The sequence below is a fragment of the Bufo gargarizans genome, chromosome 2 (genome assembly GCF_014858855.1).
Source record: "Bufo gargarizans isolate SCDJY-AF-19 chromosome 2, ASM1485885v1, whole genome shotgun sequence".
Taxonomy (NCBI): domain Eukaryota; kingdom Metazoa; phylum Chordata; class Amphibia; order Anura; family Bufonidae; genus Bufo; species Bufo gargarizans.
The window spans coordinates 723,670,132-723,691,463 of record NC_058081.1 but is presented as its reverse complement, the minus strand read 5'-3'; the positions used below and the strand labels follow the sequence as shown (position 1 = coordinate 723,691,463).

The window sequence follows — 21,332 nt, the reverse complement described above, 5'->3', positions numbered from 1 at the left end:
GAGCCCGTCTGCCGCACGCCAAGGCGATCTCTATAAAACGGGTCCTAACACTAAACCTCACCTGTTAGGTGCCATGACAGCGACCATGAAATTCAGGGACTACAAATACCAGCATGCATGCTGAGCAAACTATGTACTCATGCTAATTAAAATCAGCCTGTGAGACGGGCTCAAATAATTTAGTACAAAATGTATTTGCTAAGCATATCTAATTTAATAGCATAGCATTTGCAATATACCTTTGTACTTTATTTGGTTTGTAGAGTGCTGTTGCAGTATGTGTTGTTCTATATGTAGTTTCAGCCATAGCGACGTGCACCTACGTATTGGGATGTGCTGACCCCCTTCTTTTTTTTTTTTATTCTCTCTTTCTCTATATGCCTTCCCTGATCAAACATGAATATAAACCGAATTATACATTCCTATTCTGTCCCTATACTCTCCTTATAGTGTCCCTATCACACAAGATTAGTGGCTTGTTTTCAGGACTTGCTCCAGGTTCATGTGGGCCCTTGGGCGATAAAGCCTCAGTGGGCCCCTTGTGGCATTTTGCACAACACACAAGGCAATAAAACTGCATGTATTAGGCTACTTTCACACTAGCCTATTTGCTGGATCCGGCAGGGTTCGGCAAAAACGCTTCCGTTACTGATAATACAACCATCTGCATCCGTTATGAACGGAGCCGGTTGTATTATCTTTAACATACCCAAGACAGATCCGTCATGAACTCCATTGAAAGTCAATGGTGGACATATCCGTTTTCTATTGTGTCAGAGAAAACGGATCCATCCTCATTGACTTGCATTGTGCGTCATCCCATGACGGAATCCCATGACGGAAAGCAAACCGCAGCATGCTCTACGGTATGAGGACAGAACGGAATGCATTTTGGAGCACTCCGTTCTGTTCAGTTTCATTTTTTCCCCATTGACAATGAATGGGGACAAAACGGAAGCCTTTTTTCGGGTATTGAGATCCTATGACGGATCTCAATACTGGAAAACTTTAACGTGAAAGTAGCCTAATATATGGTGCCAAATACAATAGACAGAACACTGTGCAGAGTGGATATATGTGAATCAATCCTTATGCCTGCCTCTCATTACTGATTACCACAGGACTGGTACAGAGTATGGCAGAGAACTACAAGGCTCAGCATGTCCAGCCTGTGTCATTACTGATTACCAAGGAACAGTTCTAGGAGAGAGCATAAGAGCAGAGAACTACAAGGCTCAGCATGTCCAGCCTGTCATTACTGATTACCACAGGACAGTGCTAGGAGGGAGAATAAGAGAAAAGAACTACAAGGCTCAGCTTAGTACTCAATACTATCCACCAGTACTGTCCTCTGGTAATCAATAATGACAGCCTGGACATGCTGAGCCTTGTAGTTCTCTGCCCGTATATGCCTTCCCAGTACTGTCCTCTGGTAATCAGTAATGACAGACTGGACATGCTGAGTCTTGTAGTTCTCTGAGAGAACCACAAAGCTCAGCATGTCCAGCCTCAGCAGCCTGTTATTATTGATTACCAGCAATAGCATGTCAGTGCAACTAAGGCTTAGCAAAGGGAAAACTACTGTCTGTGTCTGAAACCAGTTACTCACCACTTCCTTCCCTCACAGGCCGGCTCCCTGCCACACACTGCCAAGCCCCGCCCCTCATGTAACTGGTCACCTGATCTTAAAAAAAGTCTGGTTTCTTCGGCTCCTATGCTCCGCTCCCGGCCCTGCTGTGATCCGTCCTCCTCTTCAGTATGTAATATGTACTCACGCACAGACTCTCCACGGCCCGGAGATCCTGTGCAGTGACATCATGCGCAGGCAGCGCAGCAGCACTATATCTCTGCCCGGTGATGTTTAAAGGGACCGTGGCCGCCACTATTTTGAAGTGAGGAAACGAGTGGACCCCCTAAGGAGCTGTAGGACCCGGCACTTGCCCTGGAGTGCCAGGGGCTGACGCCGGCACTGCTTGTTTTTATAATAGCCTTTTGTCAGACACTGCCACAATCCTTTCAGGTTACAAATTAAACAAAGACTTTCTTAGCAAAAATACTTTTCTGAACCCTGCCACTGACTGATCAGGCTTTCTTTCAGCCTCTAAGCTAAACAGGGCAACCCCCCCCCCCCCCCCCCCCCACACACACACACTTCCTCCCATTTACATGTGATCCTCCATCTTCTTCCTCCTTCCTAGTTTTTCCTGCCAATTGTCACAGTAAAATGGCGCTGGGCGCCGTTTTTGCAAGATTTATGGTGGACAATTCATTCAACAATTCATTCAACGGTGGACAATTTTTTGTCAAATTCATAACAAATCCAATTTGTCATGAAATTATGAGTTCATCTCTAGTTAGACAGTCTGACAGTTTAAACATTTAGCAACAAATTTTCACATGTTCAAGAAAAGTTTAAAAATCAGTTTTTTTTTTGTAGGCAACTCACTTCTGAAATGGCTTTGAGGAACCTATATAATGGAACTCCTCTCGAATGGCCCCATTTTTAAAACCAGAAAAGATTTGTAGAAACTGCAGCACTCCCAATCTTAAATCCAATCTTGTGTTTATTGACACCAAAAAAAAATAATTAAAACCTCACCCCTAAAAGTATTCAAAATGATATTTAAGAAATGTGTTAACCCTTTAGTTCTTTCACAGGAATTAAAATCAGCCTGGTGGTGAAATAAAAAAAAATAAGAGTGATAATTTAAAAAGAAATTATGTATATATATATATATATATATATATATATATATATATATATATAATGTTTTAAATTTTTCATTTTAGGTGTTTTTATTTTCTAGAACACAATATTTATGACCCAGATTTGGCAGTTTTAGAAAAATCATATATGTGTACTGTAAAATGACTGAAACCCACAACCTCAGAAATGAAGGAGCAGGGTAGTGAAAAAAATAAAAAACTTTTTCCAATAAGGTGATATTAATTCCAAATTTGTCATTTTCATACGCGGTAAAAGGAGGAAAAGCACCATATGTTCTGATAAGCAACTTCTCACTAATATGCCAAAACCCCATAGGAGATCATAAATTACTGTTAAATAAAAATTTTGAATTTGGTATAAAAAATATGCAGGATAGGGTGCATCAGGGCATTATATATATATATTCTGCCATTGTCCTTCCAGTTCCATTTTGTGGCGTCCATTGTGTGTTTTAAATGACAATTTGTAGGAAAGAAGTGGATTGGTCACTCTTATATGGAAATACAGGATGTTTTATTTGACATATATATTTAAAATGAATGATAAAAAGTAATAAAACGTGTTAAAAAGTACAGTGAAGAATCTTCTATAATCTATTCAGCACAATATTCGTATGCTTATTCTCTATCAAGATGTATGAATTCTTTCAATGATAGTTCATTGCATAGAGAAAAGCAGCAACGTTGGAATAGGTACTGATAGTGCCAGATGCCTCTCTCTCTATATCCCCACCTGGACTAGTGCAGTCCTAGGTGTGATAGATTGGCTATTTTGGTTGGAGAGACAAGTTGGTACAGGCAGTATCTATCTAGTTGAGTGACAGAATGTACCAAATTGATAAAAATGACCTTACATCCAATATTCAATTTAAAAAATATATATTAGACCATTAGGTGGACCAGTCTCTGGGATATTGAGTCTTTTCTTATATCTACACAGGTCTATCCAGGCGTCTGTGTCAAAGAAGGACTCCAACTCTTTGCAAACAGGTGATGAATTGTATCAGCTTTCCAGCTACTAGTTGTCCCAATATACTAGCATACAGCTAAATTACAGCAAGGATCCTTCGCTTAGGTGACGGATGCAGTTTGTTTGTATCAAACGTCTATATCAGAAGAAGAGCTTCAGCCGCCGCAGGCTGATACTAGGTTGCATCCTACTGCTAGCTATTGTAGCAGATTCGTATGTGACTGCGGTAAGGATTACTCGCTTAGGTGGCTGTAACAGTTTATTCGATTGTTGCTTAGCAAAGTATCTCTTATTGTTGTACCCACTGTTGTGGTCTTACCTTTGCTTGCGCCGTGAGGTAAATCGGGACTTAATTTCGAGCCCTTGCTCCGTGGAGTCTGCCGGCATCCCGGCTGTGAAGCCGCTCGCGTCCCGCGTGTCTCTCACAGATGATGTTAGTTCAAAGTGAGGATCACGGACCTTTCTCTGTTGGCGCTGCTGAATGACGTGTTGTAATCTTCTATTGCTGAATCCAGGGGTTCCTTTTCCTTTGTAGTGCACTTAGGTAGAAAACGGGGTATTCGTCCAAATGTTTGACGCCAGATGCATTTCGGGGAGACGCTTCCCCTTCCTCAGTGGCATACCCCCATTCCTTGGATCAGTACAATTTATACCGGTGCTGGTTTTTAGCAAAATCCGGACTGGATCCAAAATCGCATCTTTCAAGGTCAATATAAAGTTTTTGGATGTTATTTGCACCCCTGATTTTGGTGCGTTTTTTCTATCATGGTGCGATTTTTTTCCTTTGTAATTTTCTATCCGGGATTTGATCTACCCATCATATTCAGTGCCATTATTTATTGTTTCACATATCTACTGTGATTTTAATCCATTGGTACTATATCATTTATAAAATACATTTTAAACAATAAATAAATATTTATATGTGCACTCAAGGCTGTTTTCCCAGGCTTTTAATGGAAGGATAGTTTGCCCTCCACTGAGGACCTTTATTGCAAAATCACTTCGCTAAAAACGCAGATGCGATTTTATTGCGTTTTTTTCAGATTTGGTGCGTTTTCTCTCCCATCATGTCTATATCGTAGGTAAGGTTCATCAGGGATATTTTATATATAGAATCCTCTGTTGTGCGGTATATATACATATCATTTTCATTTATTCTGGGTATCTGTATATAATAGATGAAAAAAGGGGATCACGTGGGGGCTAGAGGGAGAGTTGTAGTGCTGGAAAAAACAGCCTGACATACAACTCTGCATCGACACCCACACGGACCGCCCAATTTTAGATGAACCCAAATATTTCTAGTTCCGCATTTAGGCCTCTCGGTAAGAGACAGCCAAATTCGTATATTTTTCTAGATTCTGCCCTTGATAATCTCTCAATCTGGTTGCCCCCCCCGCCAATGCTTTTCCACCCTCTCCAGTGCCATGAATGAGAGACCTCTAGGGTCTTGGTGGCGTACGTCCTTGAAATGTTTGGACAGCGAATGTTTTTCGTAACCTTTGGTAATATTATTAAGGTGTTCCGCTATCCTAACTTTCAAGGCACGTTTGGTTCGCCCAATGTATTGTCTCTATAAACACTGGATTAGGTATATAACGTTGGCGGAGTTGCATGTAAGAAAATGCTTGATGGTCATAGTATGTGAATTTTGTGTGGAGGTGACTATTGTTGTTTTTCTTGGGAACTTAGTCTTCCTACAACCTGAACAACTCCCACATCTGTAAAAACCTTTCGATTGAAGCCAGTTTGATGTTCGGCCCCTTTTGATTTTTTCTTTTACTGAGGGGGCTATTTGGATTCCCAAATTGGGAGCCCTTGAGTATGTGATTTTGGGGATTGGAGGCAGAAGTGTCCCTATAATTTTATCCCTATGTAGATGAAGCCAGTGGGATTTTATGATGGATTCTACTTGTTTTGCCTGGGTGTTATAAGGCAGAATGATTCTAAAATACGAGTTATTTTCTTGTCTAGATTTTTGTGTCGGCTCGAAAAAGGTTTTTCTGTCTAACTCTTTTACTTTTACAAGAGCCTCATTAATAATTACATCCGGGTAATTCTTTTCCTTGAACTGGTTACTCATGCCTATGGCTTCCTCCTCAAATTTATCCTCTTCCGTGCAGTTACGCTTGAGTCGGCGAAACTGCCCGAAAGGGATATTTGTTAGCTACCTTGGCAGATGGCAACTTGAGAAAGGAATATATCCATTCTTGGCCGTAGGTTTGTGAAAAGTGTTGCATAGGTATCTATTCTTTCTTCGTGTGATCTCAATGTCAAGGAACTCAACCTTCTCACCTCCAATATTTGAGGTAAATTTCAGGTTGCTCCTATTGTCATTGATCTCACCAATGAATTTATCCAAGTTTTCTTGTGTTCCACCCCAGATGAAGAGGATGTCATCTATATATCACCGCCACAGGACCAGGTCTGCCCCCAGGGTCAGATCGATGTTATTTACCTCCCACTGAGCCAAAAATAAATTGGCACTACAACTCTCCCTCTACCCCACACGTGCCACCCTTTTTTAATCTATTATATACAGATACCCATAATAAATGAAAATGATATGTATATATACCGCACAACAGAGGATTCTATATATAAAATATCCCTGATGAACCTTACCTACGATATAGATATGATGGGAGAGAAAACGCACCAAATCTGAAAAAACGCAATAAAATCGCATGTGCGTTTTTAGCGAAGTGATTTTGCAATAAAGGTCCTCAGTGGAGGGTAAACTATCCTTCCATTAAAAGCCTGGGAAAACAGCCTTGAGTGCACATATAAATATTTATTTATTGTTTTAAAGTTTATTTTATAAATGATATAGTACCAATGGATTAAAATCACAGTAGATATGTGAAACAATAAATAATGGCACTGAATATGATGGGTAGATCAAATCCCGGATAGAAAATTACAAAGGAAAAAAATCGCACCATGATAGAAAAAACGCACCAAAATCAGGGGTGCAAATAACATCCAAAAACTTTATATTGACCTTGAAAGATGCGATTTTGGATCCAGTCCAGATTTTGCTAAAGACCAGCAGCGGTATAAATTGTACTGATCCAAGGAATGGGGGTATGCCACTGAGGAAGGCGAAGCGTCTCCCCGAAACGCGTCTGGTGTCAAACATTTGGACGAATACCCCGTTTTCCACCTAAGTGCCCTACAAAGGAAAAGGAACCCCTGGATTCAGCAATAGAAGATTACAACACGTCATTCAGCAGCGCCAACAGAGAAAGGTCCGTGATCCTCACTTTGAACTAACATCATCTGTGAGAGACACGTGGGACGCGAGCGGCTTCACAGCCGGGATGCCGGCAGACTCCACGGAGCAAGGGCTCGAAATTAAGTCCCGATTTACCTGACGGCGCAAGCAAAGGAAAGCCCACAACAGTGGGTACAACAATAAGAGATACTTTGCTAAGCAACAATCGAATGAACTGTTACAGCCACCTAAGCGAGTAATCCTTACCGCAGTCACATACGAATCTGCTACAATAGCTAGCAGTAGGATGCAACCTAGTATCAGCCTGCGGCGGCTGAAGCTCTTCTTCTGATATAGACGTTTGATACAAACAAACTGCATCCGTCACCTAAGCGAAGGATCCTTGCTGTAATTTAGCTGTATGCTAGTATATTGGGACAACCGGCAGCTGGAAAGCTGATACAATTTATTACCTGTTTTCAAAGAGTTGGAGTCCTTCTTTGACACAGACGCCTGGACAGACCTGTGTAGATATAAAGAAAAGACTCAATACCCAGAGACTGGCCCACCTAATGGTTTAATATATTTTTTTTTTCAATTGAATATTGGATGTTAGGTTATTTTTTATCAATTTGGTACATTTATCACTCAACTAGATAAATACTGCTTGTGCCGACTTGTCTCCTCAACCAAAACAGCCAATCTATCACACCTAGGACTGTATTAGTCCAGGTGGGGATATAGAGAGAGAGGCATTTGGCACTATCAGTACCTATTCCAACGTTGCTGCTTTTCTCTATGTAATGAATATATCATTGAAAGAATTCGTACCATCTTGATAGAGAATAAGCATACAATATTGTGCCAAATAGATTATAGAAGATTCTTCACTGTACTTTTTAATACCTTTTTATTACTTTTTATCATTCATTTTAAATATATATGTCAAATAAAACATCCTGTATTTCCATATAAGAGTGACCAATCCACTTCTTTCCTACATATATCTGAAATTTTGAGGGGTGACTCAAATTTTGGACTGGAGCACCTATCCTGAGAGAATAGAGGTGAGCGGATCCCTTTTTTCTATAATCTATCGTTAATTCAAATCACCCACCTGAGATCCAGCTCCCTCTACTCTTACCATGGATATATGGAACTATATGGAGACAAAGCAACTCAAGGCTGAAACCTATAGCTTTGAGGATATGGAAGGAGGGAATCCCAGTAGTTTAGAAGAAAGATCTGTAGTAGAATCTTTTCGAGAATTAGAGGATCTCCTACATAAAAAATGACGACAGATTTGGAAATACGTTCCCTACTGCTATATCTGAGCCATAATAAAGTCCCTAAGGGTCTACAATTAATCAAAACCCCAGCACAGGATTTAATGGGTGAGAACTACAATACTGGATAATTTGACAGATAAAATCATGAAATTAAAACTAAAGATAGATAAATTCCCAAAAGACCAGACGTATGAGATGTGGCAGGAGAAGCTACATAAAAGTCTGGATAAAACAGAACAGGAAATTATAGCCAAAAAAAAAAAAAAAATATAAACACACTACTAAAAAAGATGAGAGGAGACCTAATAGGGAGGAACATGTAAGAGAGAATTCCCATCCTAAACATAGTGAACAGAAAGAGCCAAGGAGGTATAATATACCAACACAGAACAGATTTGAGACCCTGGCTGACAATTCTTTTTTAGATCAAACTCCCCCCCACCATTCTCCTCGGTTAAAACAAAGACAGCCCCAATCAACAGACCAAAGGAGGACAACACCTTATGTACACAGAGCACCATACAATTTGAGACACAGAGCACCAGAGGAACAAAGGAACCAAACACGTCCAAAAATAGATCTAGGGAGACACGAAACATGGACAGTGGACCCTCTGAACAATCACAATTCAGAGAACACACAAGAAATACATCACAGGGAAAATTATCAAAAAAGAGGAAGACACGGAGATCACAGAGAAAGAGGGGAACACAGGAATCACTATTAAATGTAAATGACAATATTATTAATCTGAGTGAAACAAATCTCACTGCCACCCAGATTACACTTTTGAATAAAGGGTTAAAGTTTGCACTATCATTTTCTTTGAATAAATTTGACACCTAGGCATCCAGAAATGTATATTCGAAAAATTTGCCTAAAAAAAAATTTCATAAAAAATCTACCCATCATGGAACACCAAACACAGGATTCATATATTCACACACAATTAAGGAATAAGTCAAAGAAATTCCCTAGAACTGAGATTGGACCAGAAATGGCCACATTCCAAAAAAGTGTGGAGGCAGACCTAGAGAAATAAAAAATAAAGAACACATATAAAAACAATCTCACGAAAGGGGAGATTAAAGCTATAAGGGAATTACAGAAAAATGACAAAAATAGTCATCCGCCCAGCAGACAAAGGGGGTGCAATAGTGATTTGGGGGGAAGACCAATACAATAAGGAATGTCTTAGACAGTTGGCAGACCAAACTACCTACATCCCTTTAAAAAAAGATCCCACGGAGGATTTTAAAAGGGTCCTTTCCCAATATTGCGAAAAAGGACTACAACAGAAGATTCTAACACAACCAGAGTATAATTTAATCTTGGACATACCGGGCAGATTACCTATATTTTATTGCCTACCAAAGGTCCACAAGAGTATTGTGGACCCACCAGGCCGTCCCATCATTTCGGGCATTGGGTCCCTAACGGTGAATTTATCACAGTATATAGACACTCTACTTCAACCAGAAGTGAGGAAGATAAAATCCTATATACGTGATACAACTGAGATCATGGGCGTTTTGGAGGGCCTGGATGCCCAAGACTATTGGATAATGGTTACCTTGGACGTCCAGTCCCTCTATACTATCATTGACCACGACCAAGGTATCTCAGCCCTTAGGGAATAAATAATCTGTAAATACAGCATGGGAAGAAAACCAAATAGAATATGTGTTAGAAGGCGTGAACAACATCCTACATCATAATTATTTCCTCTTCTCTGACCAATTTTATCTGCAGAGGAGGGGAACCGCCATGGGTACCAGGTTTGCCCCCAGTTATGCCAATTTATTTTTGGCTCAGTGGGAGGTAAATAACATCGATCCGACCCTGGAGGCAGACCTGGTACTGTGGCGGCGATATATAGATGACATCCTCTATATCTGGGGTGGAACACAAGAAAACTTGGATAAATTCATTGGTGAGATCAATGACAATAGGAGCAACCTGAAATTTACCTCAAATATTGGAGGTGAGAAGGTTGAGTTCCTTGACATTGAGATCACACGAAGAAAGAATAGATACCTATGCAACACTTTTCACAAACCTACGGCCAAGAATGGATATATTCCTTTCTCAAGTTGCCATCTGCCAAGGTGGCTAACAAATATCCCTTTCGGGCAGTTTCGCCGACTCAAGCGTAACTGCACGGAAGAGGATAAATTTGAGGAGGAAGCCATAGGCATGAGTAACCAGTTCAAGGAAAAGAATTACCCGGATGTAATTATTAATGAGGCTCTTGTAAAAGTAAAAGAGTTAGACAGAAAAACCTTTTTCAAGCCGACACAAGAATCTAGACAAGAAAATAACTCGTATTTTAGAATTATTCTGCCTTATAACAACCAGGCAAAACAAGTAGAATCCATCATAAAATCCCACTGGCTTCATCTACATAGGGATAAAATTATAGGGACGCTTCTGCCTCCAATCCCCAAAATCACATACTCAAGGGCTCCTAATTTGGGAATCCAAATAGCCCCCTCAGTAAAAGAAAAAATCAAAAGGGGCCGAACATCAAACTGGCTTCAATCGAAAGGTTTTTAAGGATGTGGGAGTTGTTCAGGTTGTAGGAAGACTAAGTTCCCAAGAAAAACAACAATAGTCACCTCCACACAAAATTCACATACTATGACCATCAAGCATTTTCTTACATGCAACTCCGCCAACGTTATATACCTAATCCAGTGTCCATGTCTGAGACAATACATTGGGCGAACCAAACGTGTCTTGAAAGTTAAGATAGCGGAACACCTTAATAATATTACCAAAGGTTACGAAAAACATTCGCTGTCCAAACATTTCAAGGACGTACACCACCAAGACCCTAGAGGTCTCTCATTCATGGCACTGGAGAGGGTGGAAAAGCATTGGCGGGGGGCAACCAGATTGAGAGATTATCAAGGGCAGAATCTAGAAAAATATACGAATTTGGCAGTCTCTTACCGAGAGGCCTAAATGCGGAACTAGAAATATTTGGGTTCATCTAAAATTGGGCGGTCCGTGTGGGTGTCGATGCAGAGTTGTATGTCAGGCTGTTTTTTCCAGCACTACAACTCACCCTCTACCCCACACGTGACCCCCTTTTTTCAGCTATTATATACAGATACCCAGAATAAATGAAAATTATATGTATATATACCGCACAACAGAGGATTCTATATATAAAATATCCCTGATGAACCCCACCTACGATATAGAGATGATGGAAGAGAAAACGCACCAAATCGCATGTGCGTTTTTAGCGAAGTGATTTTGCAATAAAGGTCCTCAGTGGAGGGCAAACTATCCTTCCATTAAAAGCCTGGGAAAACAGCCTTGAGTGCACATATAAATATTTATTTATTGATTTAAAGTGTATTTTATAAATGATATAGTACCAATGGATTAAAATCACAGTACATATGTGAAACATTAAATAATGGCACTGAATATGATGGGTAGATCAAATCCCGGATAGAAAATTACAAAGGAAAAAAATCGCACCATGATAGAAAAAACGCACCAAAATCAGGGGTGCAAATAACATCCAAAAACTTTATATTGACCTTGAAAGATGCGATTTTGGATTCAGTCCGGATTTTGCTAAAGACCAGCACCATTGTACTGATCCAAGGAATGGGGGTATGCCACTGAGGAAGGGGAAGCGTCTCCCCGAAATGCGTCTGGCGTCAAACATTTGGACGAATACCCCGTTTTCCACCTAAGTGCACTACAAAGGAAAAGGAACCCCTGGATTCAGCAATAGAAGATTACAACACGTCATTCAGCAGCGCCAACAGAGAAAGGTCCGTGATCCTCATTTTGAACTAACATCATCTGTGAGAGAGCCGGGACAACGGCAGACTTCATGGAGCAAGGGCTCGAAATTAAGTCCCGATTTACCTGACGGCAACAGTGGGTACAACAATAAGAGATACTTTGCTAAGCAACAATCGAATGAACTGTTACAGCCACCTAAGCGAGTAATCCTTACCCAGTCACTCTTACCAGAGACTGGCCCATCTAATGGTTTAATATTATTATTTTTTTTTTATTTAATATTGGATGTAAGGTTATTTTTATTAATTTGGTACATTTCTCACTCAACTAGATAAATACGGCTTTTGCCGACTTGTCTCCCCAACCAAAACAGCCAATCTATCACACCTAGGACTGTATTAGTCCAGGTGGGGATATAGAGAGAGAGGCATTTGGCACTATCAGTACCTATTCCAACGTTGCTGCTTTTCTCTATGTAATGAATATATCATTGAAGGAATTCATACCATCTTGATAGAGAATAAGCATACAATATTGTGCCGAATAGATTATAGAAGATTCTTCACTGTACTTTTTAATACCTTTTTATTACTTTTTATCATTCATTTTAAACATATATGTCAAATAAAACATCCTGTATTTCCATATAAGAGTGACCAATCCACTTCTTTCCTACATATATCTGAAATTTTGAGGGGTGACTCAAATTTTGGATTGGAGCACCTATTCTGAGAGAATAGAGGTGAGCGGATACCTTTTTTCTATAATCTATCGTTAAATGACAATTTACCTTTATACTGTGGGTCAGTATGATTACAACAAAACTAAGTTAAGTTTCACCTTTAACCAGGACTGTATAAAGGTTTATTTTCTGAGGGATGAGTTAGCATCTTTTGTGGTGTTATTTTTAGTTACATATCGATTTTTTGTTCTTTTTATTTCATTATTTGGAAAACCGGATGAAGAAAAAAAAACTTCCATAATTATTTCTTGCGCTTCATTTTTAAGACGTTCGTAATGCAGTAAAAATGACATGTTAACTGCTGCTGGTCAGTATAATAACAAAGACATCAATCTTATATGTTTTTTATGATGTACTACATTTACACAATAAAAAGATTTTTAAAAACCAAGTTTCTGTGTCGCTATTTTTTGAGAGCCATTTTTTATTTGTCTGTTGACGAAGTTGTGTGACGGCCCATTTTTGTGAGATGATTTGGCTTTTTCATTAATTCAATTTTTCATGGGTGTCTCCCAAAAGATAATAAGACGATGTACAAGAGACATTATTGTGGGGAAAAAAAAAAAACATTTCTCAGCTTTTATTTACATTTGAGCAAAAAGTGTCCAGTCCAAAATTATTCATACCCTTCACAAACTGTCACAGTCTGTGGGTGTGGCGAAACCAACCTCGCCACTGGGTTTTGGAGGGGGCTGTTTAAAAGCCTCTTGCCTCAGGATTATGGCCCATAGTAACTTTAAAGGAGAAAACAGACCGGCCGCACAGCTTAAATCTGTCTGTAGAATTGTATTTTATGTTATTATGCGTTTGGTTAAATTGTATGTTATGTGAGGGCACCCAGATAGCTAATATTATTGTATTCGTGCATTCTGAGTGCCATTCACCTAATGATATGCACTCAGACTTGAGCTATCTGGGGATATGTTAAATGTCTGTGTTTTCTCTGGGGGTGTGCCATTGTGTGTTTAAATGGTGATGTCTGTCCTGTTGTCTCCACATGTGTATTGGTGATCTCCCTTTGTCCTGAGAGATAATTGGATTGCCTTCGGTTGTCTCTGGGACAGAGAGGAGGAAACCATGATGCATTGTGGGGATGTGTTGTATCTGTTCTGTATTTGCAAAACTGTAATAAAAACCAGACTGGGTGTGCCAGCACATCAGACCACTGCTGACCCTCAAGTAGGAGCCTTGTCTCGTTATTGGGGGGATTCCCTGTATGCTGTTGGAGACTGATTGCCAGGAGTGTAAGCTGACTGTACGCTTTTCCTGTTCGTCTGCCGGCAGCTATTTGCGAGGTTCCAGCTTGGAGTGCTATTTTGTATCCAGTTCGGGAGGTTGGTGTTCTGCAGTAGCTGTGCCTGTCTCTCAGAAAGGGGCATATCACCTAAACGGATTTTAACCCCTTGTCTGCTGAAACGGTCCGTTACATTGGTGGCAAGCAGCGGGATCGTTCCTACAGCCAGAAGGACAGCTACAGGAGACACCATTTCTGTGGATTCTACAATTTAAGGGCAACGCATGTCTCAGTACAGCGACCCTAAAAGCACCAGGATGGAACCAGCAGTGGAGTACAGATACTCTGTGGAGGAATTTGACCGTATGATGTGGTTGCGGCTGAACTTCTTCGGACCCAATACAGCTGAGAAATATGTGAAGTTCGTGAGGAGTCTAGTGTTCAAGACCCTACTATACCGGGCAGAAGGTGACGGTCAGCTGCCACGTTGGGTGGACCTCCATCGGAAGTTACAGTTGCGGGACAGTGGGAGCCCAGTCTCCATTCCCCAGCGGCAGTGTGAAGTGCAGGGAGGGGAGAGCAGCGGACTCCCTCCCCAGCGGCAGGCTGAGTTACAGGGGGCAGAGGTAGTTGTTCCTGCACCCCAGCAGCAGCATTATTTTTTGGGAATTGGGAGCCTAGTCTCCATTCCCCAGCAGCAGTGTGAAGTGCAGGGAGGGGAGAGCAGCGGCCTCCCTCCCCAGCAGCAGGCTGAGTTACAGGGGGCAGAGGTAGTTGTTCCTGCCCCCCAGCAGCAGCATGATTTTTTGGGAATTGGGAGCCTAGTCTCCATTCCCCAGCGGCAGTGTGAAGTGCAGGGAGGGGAGAGCAGCGGCCTCCCTCCCCAGCAGCAGGCTGAGTTACAGGGGGCAGAGGTAGTTGTTCCTGCCCCCCAGCAGCAGCATGATTTTTGGGGAATTGGGAGCCTAGTCTCCATTCCCCAGCGGCCGTGTGATGTACAGGGAATTGGGAGCCGAGTCTCCATTCCCCAGCGGCAGGCGGAGTTACAGGGGGCAGAGACAGTCGGTCCTGTCCCCCAGCAGCAGCAGGATTTGTTGGGAACTGGGAGCCTAGTCTCCATTCCCCAGCGGCAGCTTAACGCACCAGGGGGAGACAGTAAGCCCCACAACTGTGCAGATGGGACCGTGGTCTCTGCACTCACAGCACAGGGGGTAGGGACAGTCGGTCCTGTCCCCCAGCAACAGGGCTGTTTAGCCAAAGAGGAGACAGTCGGTCTCCCCCTCAAACAACCAGATCTCCAGCCATCTCCGCAGGGATACCAGGAGGAGGAGGTAAGCGAGCCCTCCCCTTCCAAGCTACTTCCCAACCGAGTTCTGGGGGCAGGGGATGAGCCTGCAATACCCACTGATCCCTTCCCAGCGGAAGAGCTGGCATCAGGGCAGAGAGCCGCTAGCCTCTGCTCCACCAACTACCTTGTTACAGGACTGGCTTGTACCCCCCTCACCCCAGCGGAAGAGCTGGCATCTGGGCAGAGCACAGTCTGCCTCTGCCCACCAAGTACCTACAGCTCCAAGCTGGAGAACCACAAAGCAAGGAGTAGCAGATGCACACTCAACAGCTGGGGACCTACAGAACAGAGCCAGGCCCCAAAATTCAACAGGTCCAGTATTGGGTTGTGGGTGGGCTGCCAGACTAACTCAGGTACCGACCGGCGTGAGGTCAGGTATCTGGTTAGTCTTCCCTGGGGGGGGGGGGGAGATGTGTGGCAAAACCAACCTCGCCACTGGGTTTTGGAGGGGGCTGTTTAAAAGCCTCTTGCCTCAGGATTATGGCCCATAGTAACTTTAAAGGAGAAAACAGACCGGCCGCACAGCTTAAAGGGACTCTGTCACCACTTTCTAACCCCCACTTTTTTAACTATCGTTTTATTCATGGTGCCCTTCTGATTACAGTTGTTATCTTATATGTTAGATCTGCGGTGCCGTTTAGGTAAAAAATCGATTTATATCACCTGTCAATCAGCTAGATAAGGTGCCCAGGGCGTTCCTCTCCTCTTGAATCTGCCGCCTGCCGCCGCCGCCGTTGGTGCCCAGCTCCTCCCCCGGTCTCGTCAGCGCTGCCTCAAACAACACAGATCCGCCTCCGGCTCTCCCTCAATGCCCCCTCCTTTTTTTCGGAAATCTCGCCCGTGCGTACGCATCCTTTCGGCATCATCGCTCTAAGTTCGCGTTATGCGCATGCGCGAGAAAAGGATGCGTACGCACGGGCGCAGGCCTGTGCGCACACGCGAGATTTCCGAAAAAAAGGAGGGGGCATTGAGGGAGAGCCGGAGGCAGCGCTGACGAGACCGGGGGAGGAGCTGGGCACCAACGGCGGCGGCGGCAGGCGGCAGATTCAAGAGGAGAGGAACGCCCTGGGCACCTTATCTAGCTGATTGACAGGTGATATAAATCGATTTTTTACCTAAACGGCACCGCAGATCTAACATATAAGATGACAAGTGTAATCAGAAGGGCACCATGAATAAAACGATAGTTAAAAAAGTGGGGGTTAGAAAGTGGTGACAGAGTCCCTTTAAATCTGTCTGTAGAATTGTATTTTATGTTATTATGCGTTCGGTTAAATTGTATGTTATGTGAGGGCACCCAGATAGCTAATATTATTGTATTCGTGTATTCTGAGTGCCATTCACCTAATGATATGCACTCAGACTTGAGCTATCTGGGGATATGTTAAATGTCTGTGTTTGCTGTGGGGGTGTGCCATTGTGTGTTTAAATGGTGATGTCTGTCCATTTGTCTCCACATGTGTATTGGTGATCTCCCTTTGTCCTGAGAGATAATTGGATTGCCTTTGGTTGTCTCTGGGACAGAGAGGAGGAAACCATGATGCATTGTGGGGATGTGTTGTATCTGTTCTGTATTTGCAAAACTGTAATAAAAACCAGGCTGGGTGTGCCAGCACATCAGAGCACTCCTGACCCTCAACACGGGGCCTTGTCTCGTCATTGGGGGGATTCCCTGTATGCTGTTGGAGACTGATTGCCAGGAGTGTAAGCTGACTGTACGCTTTTCCTGTTCGTCTGCCGACAGCTATTTGCGAGGTTCCAGTTTGGAGTGCTATTTTGTATCCAGTTCGGGAGGTTGGTGTTCTGCAGTAGCTGTGCCTGTCTCTCTGAAAGGGGCATATCGCCTAAATGGATTTTAACCCCTTGTCTGCTGAAACGGTCCGTTACAGTGGGAAAATCCAAAGTTCTATACCATTCCAAATAGTCCAAGCTGTTCTAAAGCATCCTAATTAACCTGATTAATTGGGAACAACTGTTTTAATCAACTCAACAGGTGAAAAACAGCAGCTCTCTGCAGTTGGTTTGTGGACAGTCATGGCTAAGACAAAAGAGCTCAGTGAGGACCTGCGACTGCACATTGTTGCCGCTCACAAGTCAGGAAAGGGCTACAAGGCCATTTCTAAATGTTTTCAAGTTCCAGTGGCTACAGTGCAAAGTATTATTAAAAAATACAAGATGTTCTGCACTGTGGAAAATCTCAGAGGACGTGGTTGGAAGCCAAAAGTGACACCTGTGCTGGCCAGGAGTATAGTTAGAGAGGTGAAAAAGAATCCAAGGATCACTACCAAGGCCATCCTGGTGAATTTGGGCTTTGCTGGTGGCAATGTCTCGAGGCAGACAATCCAACGGACACTGCCCACTGCTGGGTTCCACGGATGCAGACCAAGGAGGACACCACTTCTCCAGATAAGGCACACAAAAGCTCGCTTGGCCTTTGCAAAAGCTCATCTAGACAAAGAAGAAGACTTCTGGTCTTCTGTGTTATGGTCAGATGAAACAAAAATTGAATTGTTTGGTCACAATGATGTTTCCTTTATTTGGCGTAAAAAAGGAGAAGCATTCAACCCAAAGAACACGATCCCCACTGTCAAACATGGTGGTGGAAACCTAATGCTTTGGGGGTGTTTTTCAGCCAATGGACCAGGGAACCTAATCACAGTAAACGGCACCATGAAAAAAGAGCAATACATGAGGATTCTCAATGACAACATCAGGCAGTCTGCAGAGAAACTTGGCCTTGGGCACCAGTGGACATTTCAGCATGACAGCGACCCAAAACACACAGCAAAAGTGGTGAAGAAATGGTTAGCAGACAAGAACATTAACGTTTTGGAGTGGCCCAGCCAGAGTCCAGATTTGAATCCAATTGAGAATCTGTGGAGGGAGCTAAAGAACAGGCAAGAAGATCCTCCAACCTGAAAGATTTGGAGTTCATTGCTAAAGATGAATGGGTAAAAATACCTGTGGAGACATGCAAAAAGCTGGTCTTCAATTATAGGAAGCGTTTGATTGCTGTAATAGCCAATAAAGGCTTTTCTATTGATTATTGAGAAGGGTATGAATAATTTTTTGCTTAAATGTAAATTAAAAAGCTGAGAAATGTTTTTTTTCCACAATAATGCCTCTTGTACATCATCTTATTATCTTTTGGGAGACACCTATGTCATTTCCCGTCAAAAAATTACTTGCTGGTTGAATAAAAGTAACTTTAAGTCAAAATTTGCCAGAGGTATGAATAATTATGGGCAGCTCTGTAGCTAGTTGGATGTTGTTAGGGTTGGTGCTGGAGCTGTGGAAGAGAAAGGAGAATGCATTATGGGTTTGTCTGGATACTGTACATACAGGATTGATGACATGGTGAAAACAGGTCAGGAGAGTCTAAATTGAAAAAGGAAGGAAGATATATGTGAAGTAAAGGACTACATGAGCATCTGTGATAATCCATAGTAATCCTGGAAAACCCATTTTATGAGTGGTAAATATTTTTTTTTTTTTTACTTTAAATTCTTATTTTATTTTACATTTTTCTAAAGCTTTTAAAAAAAATATAAAACATTATTTGCATGACACAATATGTAAGTAAAACTCTTAACAGACCGCAGTTCGCATATCAACTGTTCTTTGGATGGTAGACTAGACATGAAGTGCAGGGCATTGCAGAGTTTTTTTTAAAAGCTGTTCATTTTGTGCCACACATCCCAGCATACTACATGATCAAGTGGATAAAGTATTTTTATTTTTTTACCCAATTAACACCTGGGTAAAAAGCCCTCAATATTAATCTCTGATGCCACGATCAGTAATTATTGCAGCATCTAAGAGGTTCAGTGATGGGGGTCAGTGCCATCACCGCTCCCCGTCGTTGCGCCTACTAAATACAAAGAAATGTGCTTTGTGACAAAGTCATTCGTCAATAAGCAAATTTCTTTGTGACTTTGCTCATCTCTACTGATATATTATATTCTCATCTCTCTCTGACCTTATATTCTTCTTCCATTGCGTTCTTATTCTTACCCTATCTCCCCTGAAAGCCTATTTCCAGGTTGGAACATCATGGGATGACTCTAAAATATGCCATAACATTTTAATTGGTGGGATCTGACCCTGGGATCACAAGGCTGCTCCCAATGTGTAGGGACCTGCAACATAACCCTAACCAAGAGAAATTATTGTTCCATGCACCACAGGTGGCCAGTACTGCCTGTTCTAATAGTGGCTTCCTAGCAGCTTGTGACAGTATATGCTTTAAGGTGGACCCTTTAAGATGTTTTCTTCAAGATGAAAACCAAATCTATCATGACCATCTCTACATCATCCACTATTGTTTAGGACTAATACTATAAACAGGCAGAGTCCCAAATATAGAACCATCATTTCATTATGTTCCTCGACTATTAGGTCTTTGTTGTGTTCCATGGCATTTATTTCACTTATTTATTTCATTTCTAACGCATTTTCTTTCTTTTCAGATAAATATCTTAACTGGACCTACAATGATGATGAATGGGACCATTAGTAACCCAATTGTTAAAAGCAGCACTGAAATGCATTATGATAATGACACATTGGCAAACTCTTTCAAATGCAGAACACACCTGCAAATATTCCAGCTAGTGGTCTATTCAGTGGTTTGTTTAGTGGGAACCACAGGAAATGGTCTGGTCATCTGGTTCAGCCTCTTCAGGATGGAGAAGACAGTCAATGTGGTGTGGTTCCTAAATCTTTCTATAACTGATTTTACTTTTGCATTGCTTCTACTCTTCCCTATTACAAGTGTAGCCCTTGATAATCACTGGCCGTTCAGTAAGTTCATGTGTAAGTTTATCTGGTTTCTTTTGTTTCTCAGTATGGCCATCAGTGTCCTCCAGCTTACAGTCATCAGTGTAGACCGTTGTTTGTGTGTCACATATCCGGTATGGTGTCACAACCACCGGACAAGAACACTGGCTCTGATTGTAGTCCTGATCATTTGGATTGTTTCTATTGCCTCAGCTTTACCTTCTTACATCTTCGGAGATACAGTTGCTACAAATAATACAGAAAAGATCTATTGCTGTTTTATAAACTCTGATATTATCTGGATACATATCTCCAAATTTTTCTTTTTCATCATTGTTCCTTTCATTGTTATCGTCTCATCTTACACAGTCATTTTCTTGCGTATCAAAGATAAAAGAATCATCAAATCTTCCAAGCCTTTTAAGGTCATCATAGCCGTGGTCATCGCTTTCTTCGTTTGTTGGTTCCCTTATTATGTGTTTCTCCTTATTAATTTATTTCATCCTGGAAATGACAATTCAGCCAATAAGATTGGATATGTCATTACTTTAGACTTGATGTATTTGAATTGTTGTATTAACCCCATTCTCTATGTCTTCATTGGTCGGGATTTCAAACAAAACTTCTGTGGCTCTCTCCAGGCTATGTTTGAGATGGCCTTCAGAGAAGACATGAACAAGCTGTAGTTCAGGAGACATAAACATCGCAGCTCCTCTGGGTTTATGTTAACATCAATTGATGTAAGCATGCCATGACTGTTTAATCCATATGTCTCATAAAGCAAACTGTCCTTCTGTCATGTTAGTGCATATAGATGTCATAGATTGGGGTGCCCATGTTATTAGATAGACCATCTTTCTAAAGCATGTATGTAATACTACTGTTTCTCTGTAGTGGCTGCTGAAGGGGAAATGTATGACCAGTTGAAACTTTGGATGCTTCCAAGACTTCCAAGCGCCACACCCAAGACTATCATCTAATTGTCAGGTTTCACTCTTTCTTTCAGACCATTAACATCATTAAATAATCTCTGATGAGACCTCACCAAATAAAATTTGAGACAACCTATCTCCATCTGATCCAGGTTTGCTTGTGAGGGTTCTTTTAATTATCCCATCTTCTCTGTCTACCCTTCTAGAAGACCATTTTCATTGCATTTATGGTGGTTTCCCCAAAAGGGTTACACACCATTCTTAAAAATTACCTAATTTGACATTGGAAGTCAGTAGTGAGTGTATGGGATGAGCTCAAG

General features: G+C 41.8%; 1 protein-coding gene across 1 annotated transcript; it reads left to right on the top strand.

Moving 5' to 3' along the window:
- The first annotated feature begins 8,062 nt into the window (after positions 1–8,062).
- On the top strand, positions 8,063–20,766 carry LOC122926370 (N-formyl peptide receptor 3-like). Its single transcript, XM_044277744.1, has 3 exons — positions 8,063–8,164; positions 10,022–10,573; positions 19,771–20,766. The coding sequence occupies exons 1-3, from the start codon at positions 8,063–8,065 to the stop codon at positions 20,764–20,766; spliced, it is 1,650 nt and encodes a 549-aa protein (XP_044133679.1).
- The last annotated feature ends 566 nt before the right edge of the window (positions 20,767–21,332 follow it).